We start from the raw sequence: 24,860 nt of genomic DNA on the forward strand, positions 1-24,860 counted from the left end.
ACAGACAGACAGACGAGCCGAGAGGAAACAGATCAACGTTCGATCCTCACACAGATTCACAGTAAAAGACGAGTGATCGGTTTAAACACTGATCAAACAGAAGAGCTCAACAAACAGCAGCAGAGCAAAAAACACGATCTTCACAACTTCTACAGAGCTCAGAGATCCATTCATAAAAATAAAATAAAAAACAACTGCAAAATAAATAAAACCAAAGCAAATGAAGAAAAGAAAAACATATTAAAGGGAAGCAGGTGTCACTGGTAAAATCAGAAACACAATCACAGCGTTAAAACAAAAACACAACAGAAAACATGTTCTGTTGTTGTTGTTTCTAATGTTACGACTCAAATAAAATAAGAAAAAGTAAAATTCAGTGTCTTCATTTGCTCGTGTTTCATCTTTTTTTGCAGCATTTCAGTTTCGAGTTTAGAGATTTCACTCACTCACTTAACCCTCCTGTTGTCCTCCTGAGTCAAGGAAGGAAGGAAGGAAGGATGAAGGGAAGGATAAAGGGAAGGATAAAGGGAAAGAGGAAGGGGGAAAAGGAAGGAAAGACAGAAGGAGGGAGGGAACAAGATTGGGTCAATTGGGTCAAAAAGGACGAACGGAAGGAAGGAAGGGAGGGAGGGGAAAAGGACTGTGGAAAGAGGGAAGGGAAAAAGGAAGGAAAGAAAGATGGAGGGAGGGAGGGAACAGATTCTTTCAAGGGAGGAAGAAAAAGGACGGAAGAAGGGAGGAAAGAAGGAAGGGGAAAAGGATGGAAATAAAGATCGAAGGAAGGAACAGATCAGGTCAATTGGATCAAAAGACAAAGGGAAGGAAGGAAAGAAGGAAAGGAAAAAGGATTGTGGAAAGAAGGAAGGAAGGGAGAAAGGAAGAAAAGAAGGAAGGATGGAGGAAGAGAACAGATTGGGTCAATTTGACCTGGACCTGGTCTGATGGTATATACGGTCTGATGGTATATACGGTATGATGGTCTTGCTGAAGTTTTGTCAAAGTGATGAAGATCCGTCCTTCGTCTTCATTTTTTTTTAAGTTTGCTTTTGCTTTCCAGACTTTAAAAAAAAAAAATTTTTTTGAAAATGAAAACAGGCTAAATTCAAAACACAACAATCATCTCGTATAAACTGTGACATCGATCAAACCGCACCACAACATGTGTCATTCATCTCCCACCGAACAGCAGAAAACTTAAAACCTGGGACAACTTAAACACACACACACACACAATAAGACACACAGTCCTGGTCGAGCGGAGCTGTATTAAAATAAATACATATTTAAGAAAGAAAAACACACACACACACACACACACACACACACACTCTCATCTTAAGGCACTTTGGCGGTTTTGAACGTCACATGTGCATAAAAGCAAATAAATACTTTCATATGTAACCGGCCGCACAGGAAGTTCACGTGTCTCCAGCTGCATGTCGACACAAAAACACACACACACGATGAATGAACTGTGTGATCGCACTGAGCGTGTAGCCGGGACACTGAACACACCTGTGTCTGTGTGCGGCGGCGGCGGCGGCAGTTCACCCGCAGCGAGAGCGACACGACGTCTTTGTGAGATCACGCAACAACTGTGTGCGTGATGAAATGACGCAGGCGAGTCTTTCAAAATAAAACACAAAACGTTGATTTTTTTTGTGTGAATATAAACATGATGTTTGTTTGTTTGTTGCGGTGGTTGTTGTTGTTTAGTCGCTTGTTTCCCACCTTTTTCCGTCTCACTCTAGATTTCAGCTCCTGTGAAGTATATTTTGTTGTTGTTGTTGTTTTTGGTTTGTTCTGTTTTTTTGTTTCAGTGGCCGATCAAAGACGTCCAGTCGGGGAAGTTGTCGATCTCTCCGGTCTCGTTCAGCTGCTGGTCTCCGTGTGACAGTGTCAGCTTGTAGCGAAGACGCACTTTACGCTGAACAAAAGAAAAAGAGAAAAGGTTGATTTTTTTTTAAGGAAACAGTCAAGAGATTTTGTTAAATAAAAATATAATCAAAACCAAAAATGAAAATATAAATGTCAATCTCTCAAAATCTACTCAGTATGAAGCACCAGTCGACGTTTCTATTTCTATTATGTAAATAGGAGATGATAATGATCATAATTATGAACATACTGAAATGTGATGATTTGTCCTGTAAATACAATACTGTCATTATCCTAGACTGGAATGAGTCACCGGTAAATAAAGGTTTATAAACTGAGCAGCAACCACAGAGGCTGAAGAAGAATGAAGTCAACACGCAACGACTGCAGCTCCTTCAGTGACCACTAGAGGCTGGTTTTTCACAAAAGTGAGTCAATCCCTATGGAAAGCCGTTTTAATCAGAATCAAATAAATGAATAAATGCATAAATAAATAAATAAATAAATATAGTAATGAAATGAGTTCCGAATTAAATAAATCGGATGATAAATAGATAAATATGTATAAACAAATAAATATTAAAAGTACATTTAATGAAATATAAATACATAGATTAAACTATTGATTTATATTTTTATTTTTACAACAGTTTTATTTTTTCAGGAGACTTTTATTTTCTAACGTCACATTTATTTATTTCGGGGGACTTGGTTCGAGTTCAGTTTTGCGGTTGTTTTACTCTGAAAGGGTCAGATAACCCTGCCCCCTCATTTGAATATTGCAGCTTGAAATAAAAAGAGCAGTGAAATAAATGTGACGTTAGGAAATAAAAGTCCCTTGAAAAAAAAAAAAAAAATATATATATATATATATATATATATATATATATATATATATGTATTTATATTTCATTTAATTTAGTTTAATATTTATTTTATACATATTTATCTATTTATTATCCGATTTATTTATTTCAGGACTCATTTCATGGCCATATTTATTTATTTATGCATTTATTCACTTGTTTGATTATGATTAAAACAGATTTCCATAAATCCCCAGAGACTCAACATGTTCAAATGACAAACTACAGCATTTAAATGAACAGTTTTTGGTTTTGGCGTTGGATCTGTGAACCTGTGGGTGATGCCACCGAGGCCAGCGAGGTCCATGACGTCTCTACACACACTGACCTTGTGCGGGTTGGCGAGCAGCAGCACCTGGGAGGAGGCGGCCGGAGGCAGCAGAGGGTTGTACGGAGGTAGGTTTGTCCCGGACGCCGGCTGAAGCTTCAGCAACATGGTCTGGAAGATACGGACGATAACAGAGTCTGAATCAAAATATAAGTTTGGTTACATTTGTCCCCTTTGAAGAGTGACATGTTAAATTTGACACAAGTTATCACATTTGTAGCAAGGTCGTTTTTTTCCTGTTGCCTTTTTATTTCTCAATTTTTTGACCTTGCATGTGAATAACTAGTGATGATGTCGACACAGTGACACAAGGATCCTAAAGCACAGAACAAAAGACACCTACAGTAACAATAAAGGCAAAGTGCCTCACCCATAAGAGGGCTGAATTTTATATTTCTACATTTTTTTTAAATATTTTGTGCTGCTACAACAATTCAATTTCCCCAATTTCCAATTCAGTCAAGTCATTATGTAAAGACGTATAAATGATGACAATAAAGAATACACAGACAATGACAAATAAATTAAAGTCAGAATAATTAAAATTACAGTTCTGGTATCTCTGAAGCTGAGGTCCGGCTCCAGCAGAGGGCGCCAGCGGCGTTAAGGCGACAGGTGTATTATGGGTGAACTTAAACAGAAGTCTGTTGAGCATCTGTGCAGATTCAATCTAACACTACTAACAATAAATCAATATCTATATCAATAGAAAAACATGTCTGAGTTGCACATAGGTGATCGTTCTGATGATCGTCTAACACTGATGTCATGTATCAACACAATCCTGTTACATTATAAACTTATATCAATCATATTTCTATACTTTTTTAAATAAATCATATTCCCTTTTTTATATCTTTTACATGTTAGTGTGTAGAGAAACAACCATTACAACACTTCCAGGTCCTAAACTCAAACTTCAGATTCTGGTTTTGTCTTAACAACAGAACAAAATAAAACGATATATTATAGATATATATTAGAAACATTGGTTAAATTCACCAACAGAAGATTAAATCTGTTCAACATGTCAGCCACAACAACAGGATGTGTTTTAGTTCTTATGAAGTTTGAGGAACTCATTCAAAACAACATCGACATATCGACTTGAGCTTCTGCGCTTTATTTTGAAAAGCCAGCCCGTCGTCGTTACCTTGGGGACGGCAGCTTGGAACAGGAAGTCCTTCACGCGGAGGGCGGACGTGTTCACCGTGGAGATGACGACCACGGCGACGTCTGGGTGACCCGGCGGAGAGTCTCTGGCGAAGTGCAGCGAGACGTGGACGCCGCCCTGGTCGAAGACGGTGATTGGCTCCAGCTGACCTGCAGGAGGACGGAGCGCAGGCGTTCAAGTTCAAGTTCAAGTTCACTTTTATTTATATAGCACAGTTAAAAAGACCTGTGACAGTCGTCCAAAGTGCTTCACAGAGCAGAGACAGAAACAAAAACAATGCATGTGCAAGAAACAAGATGACATGCATACCATCACACATTCTCACACACAGATGTATGTACATATACATATACGGACATATGTGCATACATACACATACGCAAACGCAAACGTGCACAGCTACAGTAGTCATAGACAACAGTGCACATAGATATTTAAACAAAACTAGCCAGGATTGTCCCTCTTTGAATATGTGGATTAATGAACTTTCTTCTTGCTTAGCGATGGAAAGACTCACATGTATAATCAAACAAAAAAGCCACATTTTTCATGACATATGGAACTCATTTATCATATTTTTGGAATCAAGACCTTACTTACTAACTCCTTAAATTGTACTCCTTTCAAATAAGACGATACCCTCTTAATTGTTATTTTATTTTATTTATGTTGGTTTTGTATTATTATACGCTTTTGTTGTCTTTGGGAACTAAACCCCTCAGTTTTGGATGACGTGCTCTAAGCTTGAAATTCAAAAAATGCCTTGATTATGGGCGGGACTCCAGGAGCACTCTCCGATCCCCCCTCCCCCCTGCGCCCCATTCACACCCGCGAAATCACACAAAAGAGAAAAAAAAGTAATAAACACACATCGACACTTCTGCTAGCGCTAACGAGCTACTAACGAGCTACTCTAACAGCACTAGTAGCGTGGACACTACTAGGAGAGGACGCCAGAGCCGCGACACAGCATCTACAGCCGATCCGCCGGCTCGTTAACTCGTTAACGGCTCGTTACCACCGGCCGCACTAACGATTCCCATTCAGGCAGCTGTTAGCTCCGTTAGCCGCAGCAGAGCAGCTAGAGCGCCTAGCAACCGTTAGCGGCAGGCAGCAGCCGGTGCTGATTGGTCGGGGAGCTGGTGGCCGGTGACGAAAGCTGCCTCCAAAACGTCATCTGCCTCCATCTCAGCCAATAGAAAAATTTGATTGTAATAGCCGTGTTTCAACCCATAGAGGGCAGTCACTCTACATTTTTACTACAAAATACACCAAATTGAAATATTTTGACTAAAATGTCAAAAGTTGGACCAGAATCAACTGACAACACTACCTTATACCCAAATATATTTGTTTTCAGCAGAAAAAAGTGGTTTAGGGGTTTAGTTCCTCTTTAATGTTACATACAGAAATACCATCCTTTTCCTTTAAAAAAAACAAAAAACATGTATAGATATGTTTTGAATATGCTGCATGTATGTTTCTCTCTATTTTTATTTTTATTTTTTTATTTTTATTTTTTATTTTATTTTCATTTTTCCTTTTTCCATCTTTTTCTCTCACTTTTGCCTATTTATTTCAATTGATTATGTAAAAAATTTAACTAGAAGAAAGGCAGATGTACGGTATATTGTTTTTGTATTTTTGTTTTTCAATTTTCAAAGGAAATGTCATTTCTCTTGCTGTTTAACTGTTGGCTCCAGTTCAGGGTTGGGGGGAGGGAGGGGAATTGTGTAAAGACTAAAAAATCAATAAAGATATGTGTAAAAAAAAAAAAAAAAAACTAGCCAGGATTAGAAGTCCTTATGGATCCGAAGGCCAAGGAGAAAAGGTGCGTTTTTAAAGCGCACTTAAACCTCTCCATGGATCCTGCATGTCTAACATGTAATGGCAAGTTGTTCCAGAGTCTGGGAGCAGCCACAGAGAAGGCGCGATCGCCCTTGGTTTTTAATTTTGACCTCGGTACATCCAGCAACACACACACGCACACACACACACACACACACACACACGTCATCTCTCCAATATAAACGACTGACGTACTGGATCTGATGGTCTCCATGGGAACGAAGATGTTTTTCAGCAGCTGTGGCGGACACACGCTCTCGCCACATACGCCGTTGGTGAGAGTCGGGGTCTGGTGTGAAGATCCTGATCCACCGAACTGTTGATGCTGAGGAAGTGACCTGATCAGAGAGGAGACGAGTCGGATCAATACTGACGATCAGATCTATGAACCTATCTGTCTATTCTATCTATCTGATAGAAGAAAAGTTTTATAAAAGTTTTATACAGTGGCTTTGTTTCCACAGATTATTGGTAGTTCCTTCTATGATCTGTTAAAGGGACATGTTGTATGTTAAAGTTCAACATTTTTGGCAAATTGGCTCATTGCCATACTCCCTATAGTCATCATAGCAGTAGGTTCGTTAGCTTCATTTGTCGGTGCAAGATATTTTTAGAACGGTGGAGCAGAGCCGTGAGATGCTCAGAGCTACACTACGGAGGCTCATGGGACTTCTTGGTTTCTCTCATCAAACTCATCAAATACACAATCCAACAACTCCACAACGCTCTGGTGGACAAGTTGTGACCTGCACATTCACCACGCTATGAAATAATAACAGAACGTTACCAGACAGAGTTGTTTTAGAGGTAAATTCATGCAAAACCGCAGATGCGCGTTCCTGTCAGGGGCAGTTTTTCAGCAAGCAGTCTCTGCATTTGCCTCTAAAACAACTCTGTCTCATAATGTTCAGTTATTCTCTCATAGCGTGGTGAATGTGCAGGTCACAACTTGTTTGTCTATTAAACTCATGACATTCTCAATAAACTGGTGAATCATTGTAGTGAAACAAGATTTTGATTTGCCTGTTTACTGTCATAAATCACAAAGAGATCACTTTCTCCTGTTTGAGGAGCTTGAACCAGAATATTTGGTGTTTTATGTTGCTGATTATGTTGTTGATTATAGATATCAACTATTTGTTGCAGCTCTGATTAAAATATGTTATGAAATTAAAAAGAAGTTTAATTAAATGTGCAATTAAACTTCACTACGACACCATTTATTTGAGTTTATTTGGACCAGACCTGTCACAATCATGAAATTTTAGTTGCCGATTAATAACCAAACAAATAATTGCGATTAACAATTTAATTGTCTATTTCTGATCATTTTATGCCACTATTATAGTATAAGACTAAACATGGTTTATTAATACACATATACACCTCATTAAGAAGAAGAATAAGAGCCATTTATTGGCTTTGCAACTGAATCCATGATGCTAATGTCAATAGATGGACCATTCAAACCTCAACAGTGGAAAGTGACAAGGAAATAGTTTTATCCTGCTTTTTTAACTGATGAATGGAAACGATTTTATCGATTATACAAAATAACTGCGATCAGGCGATGATGTAATTTATAACTGTGACAGGCTTAATCTGAACAAATATAAAATTGAAAAAGACTTCGGTCGAAACGTCTGTGCCCTACCTGTCCTGTAATAAAACTCTTTGAAGGGATTGTGAGTGTGCTGACTTTCCTCCCTTTTTGTTTTTGCTGTGGTCGTGCACCTCCTAAAGTGTTTATCCTTTTTTTGTGAGTGCTCGCTTCTCTCTTTTTTTCACTGAACAAATATAAACCCATAACATCGTCTGAAACTGATGCAGCTCGTGTCTTCTCAGACTTTGTTCTCACCAAACGTTCGTCCCGTTCGTCGTGGGACTCGTCGCTCCACATCCTCGAGCTCTCAGCACGACGCCGCTCCCTCCGTTCTGCTCGCCGCTCCCCACCTGGACGTCTCCGTTCAGCTGACGGACGACAAACTGCGTTAAACACTTTTCCCACCTGAGCTCTTTATCTTAACCACAGATGTGTTTCCTCACCTGCATCAGCTCCTCGTAGTACGACCTGGGCGTCTGTTTGGAGACGTCACGACCACCGGACGCTGTAATTACAGCACAGGAGCAGGTTAGTACGTTATTAAACACATTCATCACTGCCACAGAGAATAAAAACGGCGGCGACGGGGACTCCACCTGGTTCGGTCAGGTCTCGGTCGGCTGCAGGGTGGAAGACGGTCTGCAGGTAGGAGGAGAACAGAGGAGGCGACGGCGGCGGCGGAGAATCAGCTTTTCTGTGAGTCTGTGAGGAGTCGAGCGCCGACAGGTCGATGAGGTGGTAGCTCTTAATCTCTCTGGGACTCGTCGGAGCTGGAGGGACAAGAGGCGGCGCCGTCAGACACAACAGCAGCTGATACATACACCACTTTCAAAACACATTTAAAGATTGCACTTTTAATTTTAACTGATTTACAGCACTTGACGTACTTTACAGTGTAAAGCATTGCCACTATAGCACTTTATTCTTCCTCTTTGTCTTTGTGTTTTGTTTTGTATGTCAGGTTTTTGTTTTGTTGCCTGTTTTGAATGTTTGTTACAACACTTCTTTGTACCTCTGATCCCTGTGCTTTGCTCTGTCGAGTTCTTATGCACTGTCTGTTTTACTTCATCTGTCAATATTGTGTCTGATTCTATGTCTGTCTTGTTTACCTGTGTCTTGTCTGCTTGTAATGAAATTTTTTCTATGTAAACTGCCAGAGGACAGCGGGTGAAAATTAGCTATTTGCTAACTTCGGTACATTTACGTTGGGCTTTTGCCTTTCTCTTTTCCTTAAAAAGAGAAAAAAGCTGATGTTATTAATGTACATTGTCCTTTTTTAAATACTGTAAATAAATAAAATTAAACAAACTCAGGCTGAAGGCGTTTCCCTCGGGGACAACGAGAAGAAAGATAAAAGCCGATGCCCTACCGCTGGTTTGACCCGTCACTTCCTCCACGCTTCTTCTTCTCTCCGTTCCGCCGTTGCACTCTTTCTTCCCCACGCGTTCTTTGTAGGCGTTCACTGCGAACGTCAGCTCGTCGTTCGCCGCCAGGATCTGCGCCAGCGCCGCGTCGTCCTCCGTGGTGTCGCTGGCCAGACGGAAGAGGCTGGGCCTCAGCCGGTCGCAGCGCTCGTACAGAGTCTGAAGTAAACACACAGAGATCAACGGTCCATTGCTTCTTCTACAGTATTGTATAACTTCATGACCCATTTGAAGTAACTTCTACAGACTAAAACTATTCAGGACCAGGGAAGAAAATCAAATCATGGCCTCCAACAAGTAGGAGGAAAAAGAATTCAAGGGATAGTTCAACATTTTGGCAAATTGGCCCATTGCCATAATCCCTATGACATTATGGCAATGGGCCAATTTGCCAAAATGCTGAACTATCCCTTTAAATCAAATATGGAGACAGAATCAAATAAATACCACATAGATAAATATATGAAGGAGAGGCCTCCCTCTCACAGATTCTCCTCCTTCACACGGTGTTTATATGCAAAACCTGTTTAACCAGGTAACTCCTCCAGTTCCCTCCTCACCTGTACAACAACTCAACTACACATTTTGAACGCAGCATTAATCTGACTCTCCTGAACACTGAACCAACATTTTGATAACTTGTATCCTGAGGTTGGGTTTCGACGGACAACTACTGAGTTCATACTGAGAGGTGACATCACCAGAAACAATGTGACAGGAGATAAAGCAGTGAGACCTGCAGGTAAAAGTTAAAGTGACGACAGAAGAAAGTGATCTAACTGAATGAAATGTAAACAACATCATCACATGACTCAAATATGAGCATGGAGCTGCTAAAATGCTCTATGTCATCTGAAAATAATGATCATGAATATGTGTTTTAATCAGAATCTAGTGGAACATTTAACAGTGTTTGCATTATTTTTCCGTTATTAAACGTTTTATTTCCAATAATCCTCATTAAGTCTGTCACAGATGTTTTTTTTCCTGCTGCGAGGAGTTTAAGAATCCGTGCACAATTAAAATAAAGCGTTCACGTTTCACTTACTTTTTCATCTTTAGTATTTGTTACTAAACGACCTGAGTGGACACATGGAAAATCAACTGATCTATAAAAATGAATCATCTTCGATCATCTGACACCTTCCTCCGACACCCTCTGGTCAGCATCCTGTAGGAAACCATGACTCTGTTCCCACAGTCAACTCACTGGTCCGTCACACCGTTACCATGGTGACACGCAACGCAGATAACCCTCCGACATCACTTACAGACGTACCTTCATGTCGTCGCCGGGCTGTGTGGTCGTCCCGGTGACCGTGTGCTGGTTGAGGAGCGCTCTGAGCTGCTTGGTGCTGCTCTCCACCTCCTTCAGAGTCGACTCACGCTTCAGCACCTTCTCCGCCTTCTCCTGCTCCTGAAACACACACACACACACACACACACACACACAATGAATTGTATGACAAACACACACACACTATTACAGGGTTCCCACTCTTTTCTTGAAATCATTTTCCAGGACTTTTCCAGCTGCTACAGTCTGACAGACATGTTATGAGTCGACGCCATACACAAACACATCCCCCGTCCCATTCATGCTTTGAAGAAGTGCTGCTCTTTTCAACAGTTGTACCTTATTTTGTACATTTAACCAGTTTGTTTCTATGTTTATTCTCTTCTCGTTACCAGAAGTCTGATTTAAAGATGTGCAACCTATGGCTGTGACTTATCTATGAAATAATCTCTCACATGCTTAGAAATGTATCATACAACTACGCAAAAACATGTTGTTTTTGTTTTTAAACCAGGTCAGCTCTCTGCTGCTCTCTGCTGCTCCTCTATCTGTCACTCAGCAGAGAAAACCCTCGTGCTCATGGTCCAATACCGGAAAAACTCAAAGTTATAGTTTTCTCACCAGGCACTTCTTAGCGGGGTCTGAAAAAGTCAAACAGACAGAGCTCTGGTACTGTAGGTGTTGTCACGATGTGATGAATAATTTTCTAGGACATTTGACTTTTTTGCTCATTTTCCATGTGTTTTCCATGACTGGAAAATTGGTCAACAGTTTTCCAGGTTTTCCAGGACGCGTGGGAACCCTGTATTATTAACGTTTCCTTCACTCTTGTCTCTGCAGGTCTCCTCACCTCTTGCATGGTGCTTTTAATGAGTCTGTTTGCAGTTTCCAGGTCTTCAGGACGAGCGCTCTTCAGTAATCTGGCCAACAGCTGATCACAGAGACACACACGTTAGCAGGATGAAACTTCAAGCCTCACACACACATATACTGTATATATAAACACACACACACACACACCTGGGCCTTGTCCTCTTTGTCAAAAACAGAGTCTGTGCTTCTCTGTGGTGGAGGAGCCATTACAAGTGTGTCGGGTAGTTTGGGGTCTTTCTTCACAATACCTGGAATAAAACAATACAAAGTAAATACAAGGTGATATTTTAAATGTGTGTGTGTGTGTATCGACCAGTGTTGTTTTCGTTAACGATGACGATGACGAAATATTTTCATTGACGCCCCTTTTTTTCATGACGATAACGAGACGGTGACGAGATAAACATGGCTCTCTGATGACGAAAACATGACGAGACGTGTGTGAGTTTTCGTTGACGAGACGAGAACGGACGTAAATGTTAGTGGTAGGGCTGCGATTGCCTCTAAATTTCATATTGTGGATTGTCATTACTCTAAGCTTCACACGATTTAGCAGCGGCTCCGTGAAAAACAGAACGACGCTGCTGAGACGAGCCGCGGTGCGCCGCCGCCCGGTGCTTCTGATCAGAGCGGCAGAGTGCAGGTAGTGATCAGCTGCTCCGGTGCACCGCGGCGCTGACGGGTGGTCAGACGTTCAAAATGCACGACATATCTGCTTATTGTGCGTGTAATCTGTCCATTAAAATCAACAAGTGTCTGCAACACTGCTGCATCCTTGTGTGGTCACACCCACCACCTGGCATGCAGCGCACATTCTGCTCAACACACCTGCCGTCACTCCATCAGAAAAAAAACTGAATGCACCAGGCTACTGTTACCACTTTATCTGTGTGTAGGCTAATGCATAATCCTTAGACCATAAAGTATTTGCCATTGGGTGGAAACATTATGTGTAAAACCATTCCTTTATTGAATTAATTTGTTGAAAGACTTTTTTTTTTTTTTTTTTACTGAAACTGACTAAAACTAGACGAAAACCTTTTTGAGTTTTCGTCGACTAAAACTAGACTAAAACTATCACATATAGAAATGACTAAAATTGACTAAAACTAATAAGTATTTTCGTCAAAAAGACTAAGACTAAGACTAAATCTAAAATGCCTGCCAAAAACAACACTGGTATCGACAGTTTCCTCTGAGACACACACTTGTGCGTGTGCTGCTGTCATGCTGGAGCCTCACCCTGTTTCTTCAGCATGCCGTAGGCCTCCTGGATCTTGGGCTCGTCTTTCAGCCACAGCGTCCAGCCGTACAGAACCTCCGTCACTCGGTCTTTGACCCTCTGAGGCGTCCACGCTCCAAAGTACTGAAACGCCAAACAGGTCGATCACATCAGAGTCTTTACTCAGGAAACAGCTGCTGCTGCGTGGCCGCTTCTTCTCTTAGCCTTTATATCTGCTCTTTATATCTGATTTAAGACACTTCCTGCTGCATGTTGCAGATCCTTTGATATCAAGCTGAATTCTAGGTAAAAGGTCCTGTTTCAATATGTTTCACTGCTGTTTAAAATTCAAACACAATTTAATTTGATTCATGACATTTTCATTATGTCACTTTCACTATACACCAAGCAAGAAAAACGTATGCACACCTTTTAAAAAAAAGAAAAAGACTTACTTTTAGGAAATATTTTTCTAAATTTTTCTCAGTATTTTGCGATCTCCTACTTTGGTACCAGTTTTGTAAATATACATGATGCCCTGTTATGGCACAAGCTTCACTTGTCATTGTAAGTTGTATTTACAGGCTCTACAGTATACATTAAATCGTCTATTCATGTTGCTGACTGAAAGTGCCATGCAGTGATTTTATGTTACCCGTCCCAATGTATGATGTCATCTTTTTGTGAAGATCTGATTGGTCCACGTGAGTCCCCCAGCTTATTTAACACGCTCTGTCTCTCTACATTGTAAGAAACGTTGCGTACTCTTAATAAATCAATAACCTGTTGTAAGTTTAGACAGTGTGTGGGAGTATTCTCTGTATTATATACACCTGAATTATTCTTGTGTTCTCAGATTAATCATTATCGTAAAATAATAGTGACACTGTAGTGTATCTAATTATCTATCCATCCATTTGTGTTACTGATGTATGATATATACCAGTGTTATTAATCATTGACATACCGGTATGTTTTCATCTGTGATAAAAACAGCTCTGTCTGGTTTTGTTTACAGTTTAATATCAGTGCTTGAAGCTTCGACTGTTGTTTTTATGTCTTTAATGTTGTTGTTTTTTAAATGTCACTATTACTGAACTTGTTTTATCTACGTATTTCATCCTGTGTGTGCTTCACACAGGAAATTTTGTGATTTCCTGTGTGAAGCATGTTTTAACTGAGGTTTTTGAAAAGTTTTGTATAAATAAATATCATTATTATTGTTGTTGTGTAGATTTGTGGAGCTAAAACTATAAATACAAGTCAACAGCAACAGCACACACACATATAAACAACACACCACAACAGATTATTTAAATATATGTGGGCTGATGAAAGCCACTCAGCCAGATTGTCAACATGTCTGTCTCACGTTTCACTGAATTTAGGTCAAGTGAGTTCTCAGAATAAGGCAATAAATCTTCTTTAAACTGTTTTACACAGAATCAGGAACTATTTTAAAATCCATATGTTGAAATTACTTCTTTTTTTTTTGCTTCCTGTCACCATGAACACCTGGCTCTGTGTGTGTGTGATCGTCTGTACCTTTGGTGTCAGCAGCTTGATGAGCTCATTGAGAAAGCGAAACTTGGCGGCCTCGCTGTGGAACCTCTTGCCACAGTTGTTCATACACGCCTCCAGCACCTGGAGAGCAGCGAAACAAACCATCACTGAAACTCATCATCATCATAATCATCATAAACAGAAGCTTTAACAATGAGACAATGCAAAGAGAAAAGAGAACAGAGTTTGTCGCTGTGCGGTCGTGGTTAAGAGTCACATGACGCGAGGCACATGAACGTCAGGAAGCTTCTCTCAGCTGCATGTCACAGTGGAAAACACTGCGGCTCTCTCTTTCTCTCTCTTTAAGGTGCAGACAACAAACCGTGTGGTTTACAGCCGATTCAAATGCAGATTAAATCCTCTCATGTGGTAAAAGTTAGTCACAGATATCACTCACTGGATCTCCCTCTCCTCAGAGTCGGGACAAAGGCATTGTTTTTCAACTGAGGCGTTGATAAATGTGGAGTATGAGCCATGACAAAGACATTTAGACGATATCAGATGGGATGAGCTTGTTTATCGATGCATCTAATTTGTTCAAGCATTAAAAGAAGAGTATTTTAAATTTAAAAACATGAGAAAATTAGTTGCTACAACACTACAATTACACACCAGATAAAAAAATACACATGTAAAATGGATCATCTGTGTGTTGTAGACTTACAGTGAGCGCCTGCAGAGACTCTTTCTCCTGTGGAGACTGGATTTTATGAGCGAGAAGACGGATGGCTACCTGCGGACTGAAAGCAGAGAATTAAACTTCACCTCAGTGTTTCCACATGGTGTCACGATTAAATACAGCTGCTATAAATGAAGGAAATCCTGAAAGGAGTAGGAACACACAGTTGGTATTAGATGATTTCTAATGCATTCATTCTGAGTTAAAAGGTCAACGGGGTAAAAAGGTGCTGCAGAGCCCCTCCTCCCCCCCTCCTTCACTGTTGCGCGATGCTTTAACTGAGAAGCTGTGGATGATGTGCAACATGGATGTGGAGCAACTCTTTCTCAAACACCACAGTTGCATTAAAGTAACATCCAGGAAACTTTAATTCATGTTCATGTGTTCAAACATGTTTTTTTTCTCACCCGTCGGCCTCCTGGTTGACGAGCTGGTAGAAGCTCTGGATGCAGTCCCACCGGTCCTCCTGGTTGTTTGGGTCTGTGGCCATGTCTGAAACAAACACATGTGTGAAGTGCCTCGATTAGATCACACACAAACAACTACCTGTGCATGTAAAAATATACAAAACTATACCATTTTATGAGGAAGTGAAAATGAAGACAGAGCTGCAGAGAAAACGCTGTATACAGTACTGTACCATGTTTAGTGTGAGTAACTGCAACAAACTGCTCTTTTTATTATCAATTCATATTCTTGTTATTAGTTTAATATGGTCCGCGAGTGCTAAAAAAAACAAAACAGTTTAAATTCACGTCCAAAAAAGCTGATTTGTATTGATTCATTTTCAACAAAGCGATTAATCAATAGCACTAAAGCGCATTTTGAGTTACTGCAGCTTAAGTTTGTCCATTACGGCTGATTTTAAACTACATCCATGTGACAAAGGGAGTTTGTATGTAGGCTACTACAGTATGAACATTCAGATGTTCCTTTGGTATAAATAAACTTTACTTCAGAAGATGGTGAGTCCCCTTGAGAACAAGCACTTTGTCAATAAGTGTAAAGGCCGATGAGACAAAGAGGATGTTTTTCATGCTGCCAAGCAGCATGTGACTTCATCTGATTTGAATGAAAATGGCTGAAATTGGGGACAGCTCACAACTTTTTAACTTTTAACTCCTCACCAACAGTAAATATCAAATAGAAATGTAACTTATTACTGTTTAGATCATTGATGAATTGTTATAACACCATAAAACTGAGTGGATATGTCCTCAACCATGCCATGACATCATAAAATGTCCTTTTTTATGTGTTGGTGACATAATCCAAATAGAAGACAAGCCATGGGAACCATCTTTTATTCTTTTTTATCAACTAATCAATTAATAGGCTAATTGTTGCAGCTCTACTGTAAAACATCAATAAGTTATAGCACTTTTAGTACATTTTCTATTTCAACTTGGCAAAAGCTCAGTCAATTCTTAATTACAAATCTTTAATCACTTTAACTCAAACAATAAAACCAAATAGACACTTCATCTTGAACTGATAATATATTCATTTTATCTCTTTATCTATCATATAAACGCGCACAGCAGGAGCTCAGACGCCACGCGCACGCCGCCGCTGCAGCTGCAGCAGCAGCGCTCGTTGGGCACGCGCACCAACTTAAAGCAACTTCCTGTTCCATCATAGTTTTTTACTTTGTGCATCAAAAGTCCAAAAGGTGGTTTATTAAAGTTAAAACACAGCGACAACCGTGCACGTTTAGACGACTTAGTAACGCGTTTTTAGGGTAACTGACGGTTGTTGAACGTTGACGTTAATTAGCATGTTTTAACGGTGACTAATGTGTTTTAACGGTACCTATCTTGTTTAACGTGTTTTAACCATAGACTGTAAAAAGACGGTTTTAACGGTAACTTGCTTTGACGTGAACGTTGACGTTAGCGAACGGCAGCAGCAACGTTCGGTTCTAACCATAGACTGTAAGGTTCTAAGTTAGAACTTCTAACATGACATGACATTCGACAACGTTACGTTACGTTCGCCAGGTTCCGTGTGCAGATTTAAACTAACTAACTTCTCCGCCGCCGGTTTGGTTTGTTACTCACTGAGCCATGAGTCGAGAGTCGCCGAGCTGTCACCGGTCGCCATCACCGTCCGTCGGTCCGTGTCTGTCCAGCAGCAGCAGCAGCGGGTCCGGAGATAAACTAACTAACTCACCCCTGGTGGGAGTGAGCGTGTGCGGGAGGCGGAGGTGTAGAAAACTACCGCTCGTCTCACCGCGGCGACATGTGACACTCACGCCCAGTCACACTGCTGACACACTGACTAAACTGTTTATATGCCACACACACACACACACACACATACAAGCACTCGCCCCCCTCCACATCTGCAATTTTTATACTTTACGCAGCTGTTTTCTTTCTTTCTTTTTTTTTTTTTAGTTGATACATCGTCACTGTGTCTCTGTTTGGTCGCTTTGCATCTCTGTTGTTGTTTTGTGTCTCTATAAAGTTTTTTTTCTGCTTCACTCTTTGTGTCACTTTGTGGTCATTTGGTGTCACAGCGAGGTCACAGTGTTTCTAGCATGTGGTCAATTTCTATCTGTGATTCAACTACTGTTGTTTTATGTCTGAAATTAGGCTATATTGTGAGTTCGCTGATTTTCTCTGTGGTCAGTTTAAATCTATAAGGTCACTTTACTGTATGTTTTTTTTTACTTGTTTAGTCTCTGTTGTGCAACACTTTGTGGTCATTTTGTGATTGTTCTGTGTTTCCTTGTGGTCATTTTGTTATTTCAGTGAGGTTGTTTACTGTGTGCATCTAGTTTTGTGGCCCTAAAGTCGTGTTGCATCACTTAACGTTTCTTTATTAGATTTTGTCATACATACAAGCACGCGCCCCCCTCCACATCTGCAATTTTTATACTTTACGCAGCTGTTTTCTTTCTTTCTTTCTTTCTTTTATTTTTAGTTGATATAACCTTATCACTGTGTCTCTGTTTGGCCACTTTGCATCTCTGTTGTTGTTTTGTGTCTCTATAAAGTTTTTTTCTGCTCTCCTCTTTGTGTCACTTTGTGGTCATTTGGTGTCACGGCGAGGTCACAGTGTTTCTAGCATGTGGTCAATTTCTATCTGTGATGAAACTACTGTTGTTTTATGTCTGAAATGATAATGCATCGCTCACATTGCGAGATTGCTGATTTTCTCTGTGGTCAGTTTACTTTACTGTATGTTTTTACTTGTTTAGTCTCTGTTCTGCAACACTTTGTGGTCATTTTGTGATTGCTCTGTGTTTCCTTGTGGTCATTTTGTATCTCAGTGAGGTTGTTTACTGTGTGCATCTAGTTTTGTGTCCCTAAAGTTGTGCTGCATCACTTAACGTTTCTTTATTAGATTTTGTCATTCGTCATATGTATTCCTTTGTGGTCATTTTGCATCTATGAGGTTGCTTTAGTTTATATCTCTAGTCGTTTTATGTCTCTAAAAAGCACTGATAAATGTTGCATCTTACTCATGTCACCTTGTTGTCATTTTGTGTCATTTTAAGTTCTTTGTGCTTCTTTGTGGTAGTTTTGCATCTGTCAGGTCATTTCATACTGTGTCTGTATATGTTTTGTGTCACTTGGTGGTCATTTTGTGATTGTTTTTTAAGATCTTTGTGGTTAGATTGTATCTATGAGGTTGTGTACTGTATTTATCTAGTTGTTTTGCATCATTTTTCTTTCAGACTGAGCTGATATTTAGTTAAGTCCGACTGTCACGCAGCCCAAAAGCTCAATACTCCCACCCCCTCACATTGAACAATTACCAAGGTCTCCCTTTTATAAAACGCTTTATTTCTCCGAGGACTCTTTCAGTCATTGTTGTTACTTCATCTGTCCACAAAGCATCGTTTCCAGAGCGACTCTGGATCGTCCAGATGTTTCTTAGCAGACACAGTGAGGTCACAGGTACGGTTTCCCCCTAAAACTCCTCCATCAACGCTGCACAGTCTTATTTGCCTTTTGCTTTTTTCAGTTTTATCCACAGGTCTTCCAGATCTTGTCTCGACTTCCACAGTTAGAAACTTTAGAGACTTTTGGGAGGAAATCTGAAACTGGGAGCACGTTCAAATCTTTTTATAGCCTCCTCTGCTTTGTAGGCATCAATTAGCTTCATTTCAGTTGCTCAGCTGAGCAGTAATTGAAATACATAAACTGCATGAGAAAGAGTCAAGACAAGAGTAATGAACATTATTTATGACTTCTGTCTTTCTTTTCAAAAGGCTTCCAGTTATTTTTTGCATGTTTGTAATTAAGCGTTTTCCCTTGTGACTGCGCGTTGCATCTGTAAACCAGAGTTCGTTAAAACGGTTCTTCTGAAGAGATAGTTTGCATAAAAAATTACCAAGGTACTTCCCAACCTTAAGTACTTAGCTTAGTGTTTCCTGGTCCAGTCAAGTCTGACAGCACCAATAAACCAAACACACCACGTGCATAAAAATCAGTTTTCTACTGTTTTAAAAAATATTTGTCATAATTCAAGTATTATTTAATGTATACCAGTTCATTTTTAAATATATTGCCGGTTAGCTTTGGCAGAGTTCAGTGTGAGGTTAAACATTTAACCCTTCGACATAACAGGCCGCGTCCTTCACAGCGGTTCTTCAGCTCCACGTCCGACCAGCAGCTTGTCCAGTCTCTTTAACTCGTTTCTGAAAGCTGCAGGAGTTTCTGGAAGCGATGGCTGGTCTCTGCCGGCCCTAGAGACACAATCATCTCCGCCACGCTGGGACCTTGCTGCAAAAAACCACAGAGAGAACAGAGGTCAGTGAAGTAACACGACTCCAACCAACCAGACGAGAAGTAATGCAACAGGGCCGAGCAATCACAAACTACTTCCTCTTTCCATATTCCTGCAGCCTGGGTCACCGTGGAGACTGACTGACTGAGTCACGGTGGCATTTCTCAGCCTCTAGTCATCACCCCGTCACTTTAAGAAACTACTTTAGAGTTTAACCTTGTCATGTAATGGATGAAAATGTGAAAAAAAAGGAGCATGTGCAGTTTCAAGTCCAGCAGGAACCTCAGAAGGAAGAAAAAATGTATTTGCTGAGATCAAGTCTGAAATAAACAATTGCAGAAATGAAAGTTGCATGTGAGTTGAAAAATGACTGTGTGACGCGTTGAGTTCCTCTGAGAGTTAAAATATGATGCTAAAATATCTAAAAAGGGCAGGTTGTGTTCTCGATGGACATAAACTAAAGTATGTAAACACAAGTCAACGTCAAACATGTTTATCTTTGATTTTGTTGACTCAGCAGCAGTCAGCCTCAGTCAATGGCTGTGATTGTTGTTTGACTTCAGGTCATATAAGTGTTTATGGACTGAACTGTCCACTTACAGTATTTATATAAAGTTGGAAAAGTATGATGAGTGACTGAATTCACAATGTTGATATGTCACTGGGATCAGACACAGTGAATAACGTAAGGACTGAATATGTTCAGGTGCTGCTTAAAGAAAAATCTGTATAAAAAAACAGTGTAATAAATAATAATTAGGTTAAAAAAAGAAAAAAAATTGTTTCCTTTCGGGTCGTCTAGTTCAAGCAATTTTGAAGAAGCAGCTCGACTTTGTTGTGAGTCGTCATCTCAGATCGTAAACTACCACATTTTTCAAACTTTGGATGACATCAATAAAAAGAAATGTGAATACTTTAACTATATAAAGCCTAAAGAGACTTGATACACCACATTAACACTTGACCTTTTCTTTGTCAGTCAGGAAATGTTGAGGGCAAATGGCTCTGTCAGTCACACACACACAGCTGGGGATGTGTGAAGAATGAGTCAACACACAAGCAGAGCTGCTGCTGTGTCACAGGATGAGGCTGCAGATTTTCTCTTTGTCAAGAAGATATATACTGTATATATGATGTGTGTGTGTACAATAAAATCTGATTTATTTTATTCCCCACTGTCATAGAGCTCGGTTGTTTTTTAAAAACTATAACAAACACATCACTGAACTTCACACATATCTTTTTTACACCTGGTGACGTGTGTGTTCATTATTAAAAAACATGGCACTGGGGTCATTTAGAAACAGAAACAGCGACCAACAACGGCTCCACACATATTGTCACATGTCACCACCACCTCTCGTCTTTGTCTTTCTACAACGTCAGATCAATACAAAGACTGGAGCGGTGTTTGTATGAGCTGCCGTGTTCGGAACAGGACGGGATAAAAAGGGAGCGACCAGCGTTTCCCCATCGTCTGACGGCGAAGTGAGCGAGGCATTTAGCACCCGAGCTCGACTATGGCAGACCGGTGGAGGAGCCGCTGCAGTCCGTATCAACTGGGTATAGATGCTACGATGAGAGGGGACGTCCAGTTCCCAGAGAGCTGGAGGCTTTCCCTCAGGGTGGAGAAAACAAGCCGACAGCATCACACGGTCCAGACGCTGCCATCAGTCTAAACAGAAAGTCTAAACTCTGTCCACTGTGGAGCTGTTCCACACAGAAACATGTCACCTGCTGCAACAGTGTGAGGTTCAACGATGTGTTCTTGTTTTGTTTGTTTTGGGGACTGCCCTGTCACACCAGGCTCTACAAGACATATTTAAATGCATAATTCCTTTAGACATAAAAAACTATAGATGTTGGAAATATATCTCAATCTCAAGACATAAAAAAAGAGGTAATATTTAATAAATATCCTGCAGGAGGCTGGTAAGAAGAATCCTAGCAGGAAGATCCCTGGGATAAATGCATGGATGGAAATTGCAATGGACAGATTTTATCAATCATAAATTGGAGGGGGAAAAAAATGTTATACTGGGAAATATGTATTTATTATCTAATTTCACAAAGGTCTGGTTTTATTTTTTTGAAATAGAAACCAATAATTCTGTTTTTTTCCTATGTTTCCCTGTGTGTACAGTATGCATAAACACATCATGTCCTGCATTCAGTCTAAAATGTCAAATACAGTGAATGAAGTCTGACTGGGCAGCTGTTAAGGTTTTGGATATGTGCACATATACTTGTTGGTGGGTTGAATTCATTGTTGTTTTGGTCTTTTTGTAGGATTAATTAATTAAGTTATTATTCAGGGTCTCTGCAGGTTTCACCAGCTCAAATTTAAGACTTTTTAAGACCTTTTTAAGACCATTATGGATGAAATTTAAGACCTATCATGACAAATAAAAAACGTACAAAAGAAATGCGGAGTCACAAAACTAGAAATTGATTGCAATATATAAGTTGCGTGTTAGGCTTGTTTGTAGTTGAAAATACATTCAATAAAGCACAATGAAGTGTCGCAGGAGCATCTAAAGTAAACTATTTGGGGGCACAAAAAGAAATTGGGGAGTGAAATTAAAAATGTTTATGTAACACATTATTTATTTAATTCACTGGCAACCAGCAGGCTGATGGCTTTAAACCTTGAATAATGTTACATTGGAGAACAGTAAAAACACCAACACTTCACCTTTGGCCTGAAATGTGATGACTTCTAAATGTGACCCAGAATAGACAAACATGGAAATATTTCAACTTCTTTGATCAACAGACACGAGCCACAACCTGTTCTGTATTATGACCAAGTAAATGAAGTAAATAAATTGGCTTTTGGTCACCCCTATATATTATGGTATTAAATAATGCTTGAATAAATGTGTACTACGGTACATCTTTTTATTTAAAAATGCTCGACCATGCTGGGCATAAGAAAATTTAAGACCTGTCTAAAATTATTTAAGACTTGAACACAATAATTCAACAAATTTAAGACATTTTAAGGCCTAAAATTTCGATTTTCAAATTTTAGACTTTTTTAGACTTTTTAAGACCCCGCGGATACCCTGTTATTACAATTATAAGTCAGTGTGTAGTTTGTCTCCCCTGAACCACTTTCACACCTTCATAAAAAAAAATACAGCACGATGTGTTCTGGTACCTGCAGCCCGCTGAGAGTCAGACGTAGGAGCTTCATCACTTCTCTGTACTTGGTGCTTTTAGTCTGTTTGGCCAGAGTCTTCAGATCTTTATTGAGTTGATCCACTGACAGCTGCTCACCTCGCTGCTTCACCAACCTGACAGCACACACACAGACAGAGTTTATTATTATTTATTATTAGTTTATTAAGGGACAGTGTGCAATTACATTAATCATTTACAGAAGACAATGAGGAGATGGTTGCACCAGATTTAGCTCACAGCCAATTTCCCTCTGTCACAGACCATCCTGCTAAAAAAATAACACTGTAGGTGTGAAGTAAAGTGGAAACAACAAAAAAAAGTGAATAATACGTCATACTTGAGCAGCAATGAGGCAATGTGCTGGGCCTCCACAGTGAGTGCTGCCACCTGCTGGCTGGAGAAGGAAGGACGCACCCACAGGTAGGAGTAACCAGGACCTACGAGCTCCTTCAGGGAGGATATGTGACCCTGAGGACGAGGGAAGAGAGAAGTTTCACTATGAGACTCTAGAGCAGCAGAAAGAACAGCAGAGGCCACGTCTGAATGATCACCGCTAGAAAGACAGAAAGAATAAACAGAAGATTACGGTGCAAAAATCATTTTATCAACACCATGAACTAGTTTTATGACGTTGACATACCAGAAGTTTTCATGTAATTTACAACCCTGACTTCCCGTTTTGCTGAAGTTAAAAACAAACAATCAAGGAGACAAACACAGGAGTTTCATGCACCTGTTTGTTGGAGATTAAATTATTACAACAGTGAGAGCAGATGTTGTTATTTCAAAGAGATTTCTGACCAGATATAAATGTCCTGTAGACTTTGTTTTCCTCAGCTGTGAATAGGCTAAAATGCTAATTAAACAAACATACTAACTCACTAACAACTGTATGCTGAAGACATGGTATATGGATGTTTTGAAACACATGTAAACCTATGAGCACGTTATCTTCGGTTTACCTTGCGTAGCGTCAGCACCCGTCTGATATAATCCTCCTGCAGGACTTCTTCCTCCTGGATCTCTGCTGAGTGGACCTGTCGGATCTGATCCTGCAGATCTTTAACCAGTAACGCACACTGCTCCTCGTCCTCGACACGCTGCTCCAGGTGGATCCTGTCACAATGAGACACATTAGAGGTAAAACAAATACAAATCGGCAGCATTTGTCCTTATTGATCTAATGGTTTGAACTCAGAGAAGACCAGTGGATGACTTTTAAATCTCGTCTTAAAACTCATTTTTACTCCTTGGCTTTTAATACAGCATGAGAGTTGTGTGGTCTCTGTTTATCTTTTATTGCATTTTTATATCTCTTAGTGTTTTATCTGATCTTCTTAGTGTTTTTATATGCTTTTAATTGACTGTATGTTATCTTTAACTTTATTTATTTTTACTGCCCCTAAATGCCATTTTGCCCAGAACACTTTTCATCTTCTTTTGCACATGCAACCACTAAGTTTGCCTTTTTTTAACTACTGGTGAAATGTGTAAGGGGCAACTCAAAGAATCTGTCATTACAGGTGTCAGGCCAACGTGTGTGAAGAAGGATGATGAATGAAAAGGAAATGTGAGTACCGGTAATTGCTTTGCAAGTTGATTTACTGTGTGCATCCCTACATTGCTCCTGAAATCTTTAAGTTAGGAGTCGCTGTGCACCTAGTAAAAAAAAAGTTAACCTGGAGCCCTGTCACTGAGCTATGTTGCCCCAATAGGGGGTTTAGGGAGCTCTGCCACTACTGTAAGAAATGTAGCTAATAAAATTAACACAATACTAAAAAGGCCAAGTGAATTTGCTTCTATATTTTATATTATATTTATTTGCTTTTTGGCTTTTATACTTTATATGTTTTGTATTAGTTCAACATTTTTGTCACTGGTACAATTTTTGCATGAGAGCTAAGTCAATGTATAGCAGTGCAACTGACTGATCAACTTGTTTCTTGAGATTCACAATAACATACAATATAGTTTTGCTTGTGTAGCATCAGACAGGAACAGAGTGTTGTTGTAGTTTTACCTGTTGAACTCTGGTAGTTTTTCCAGGTCTAACAGAGCAGAGTGAGTTGTGATCTTGGACGGATTGAACTCTGAGATCAGCTCATCTATCCTCCTCCCTATCCGATTGGCTGCAAGACAACGTGAGCACATAACTTTTGTGATTGTGGCAAAATATTCA

The 24,860-nt window shown here is 39.9% G+C and overlaps 2 protein-coding genes across 3 annotated transcripts in view; both read right to left on the minus strand.

The window, feature by feature from the left end:
• Positions 1-1,578: 1,578 nt before the first annotated feature.
• Positions 1,579-17,063, minus strand: LOC146992207 (ADP-ribosylation factor-binding protein GGA2-like). 2 transcript variants are annotated; one of them, XM_085784650.1, is made up of 16 exons: positions 16,816-16,997; positions 15,163-15,247; positions 14,741-14,816; positions 14,059-14,157; positions 12,534-12,657; positions 11,439-11,539; positions 11,269-11,349; positions 10,401-10,538; positions 9,079-9,280; positions 8,294-8,467; positions 8,141-8,202; positions 7,953-8,065; positions 6,290-6,432; positions 4,226-4,395; positions 3,073-3,183; positions 1,579-1,927 (listed from the first exon to the last, which is right to left on the minus strand). In XM_085784650.1, the coding sequence occupies exons 1-16, from the start codon at positions 16,856-16,858 to the stop codon at positions 1,817-1,819; spliced, it is 1,833 nt and encodes a 610-aa protein (XP_085640776.1). In that variant the 5' UTR covers positions 16,859-16,997; the 3' UTR covers positions 1,579-1,816. The 2 variants fall into 2 exon arrangements, with proteins under 2 accessions (XP_085640776.1, XP_085640768.1); XM_085784642.1 differs by having other exon boundaries at positions 1,581-1,927; positions 9,067-9,280; positions 16,816-17,063.
• Positions 17,064-19,191: 2,128 nt separating this feature from the next.
• The window catches only part of ears2 (glutamyl-tRNA synthetase 2, mitochondrial), a 14,215-nt gene continuing 8,546 nt past the window's right edge, over positions 19,192-24,860 (minus strand). Inside the window, exons 6-10 of the mRNA XM_085784663.1 lie at positions 24,702-24,810; positions 23,644-23,797; positions 23,019-23,149; positions 22,659-22,794; positions 19,192-19,491 (exon numbers count right to left, since the gene is read on the minus strand). Of these exons, the coding sequence (XP_085640789.1) occupies positions 19,396-19,491; positions 22,659-22,794; positions 23,019-23,149; positions 23,644-23,797; positions 24,702-24,810 (626 nt within the window). The 3' untranslated portion in view covers positions 19,192-19,395. The remainder of the gene's footprint in view (positions 19,492-22,658; positions 22,795-23,018; positions 23,150-23,643; positions 23,798-24,701; positions 24,811-24,860) is intronic.

Source organism: Trachurus japonicus, chromosome 1 (genome assembly GCF_045865225.1).
Source record: "Trachurus japonicus isolate A0001 chromosome 1, Traja_1.0".
Lineage (NCBI taxonomy): Eukaryota > Metazoa > Chordata > Actinopteri > Carangiformes > Carangidae > Trachurus > Trachurus japonicus.

Excerpts from the sequence above, each read along its gene's own strand:
- LOC146992207 (XM_085784642.1), bottom strand. The coding sequence starts at position 16,858 with ATGGCGACCGGTGACAGCTCGGCGACTCTCGACTCATGGCTCA. Across the intron at positions 10,539-11,268 it reads TTAAAAGCACCATGCAAGAG|GAGCAGGAGAAGGCGGAGAA; the intron begins GTGAGGAGACCT and ends TGTGTGTTTCAG. Across the intron at positions 3,184-4,225 it reads TCCAAGCTGCCGTCCCCAAG|ACCATGTTGCTGAAGCTTCA; the intron begins GTAACGACGACG and ends CGTATCTTCCAG.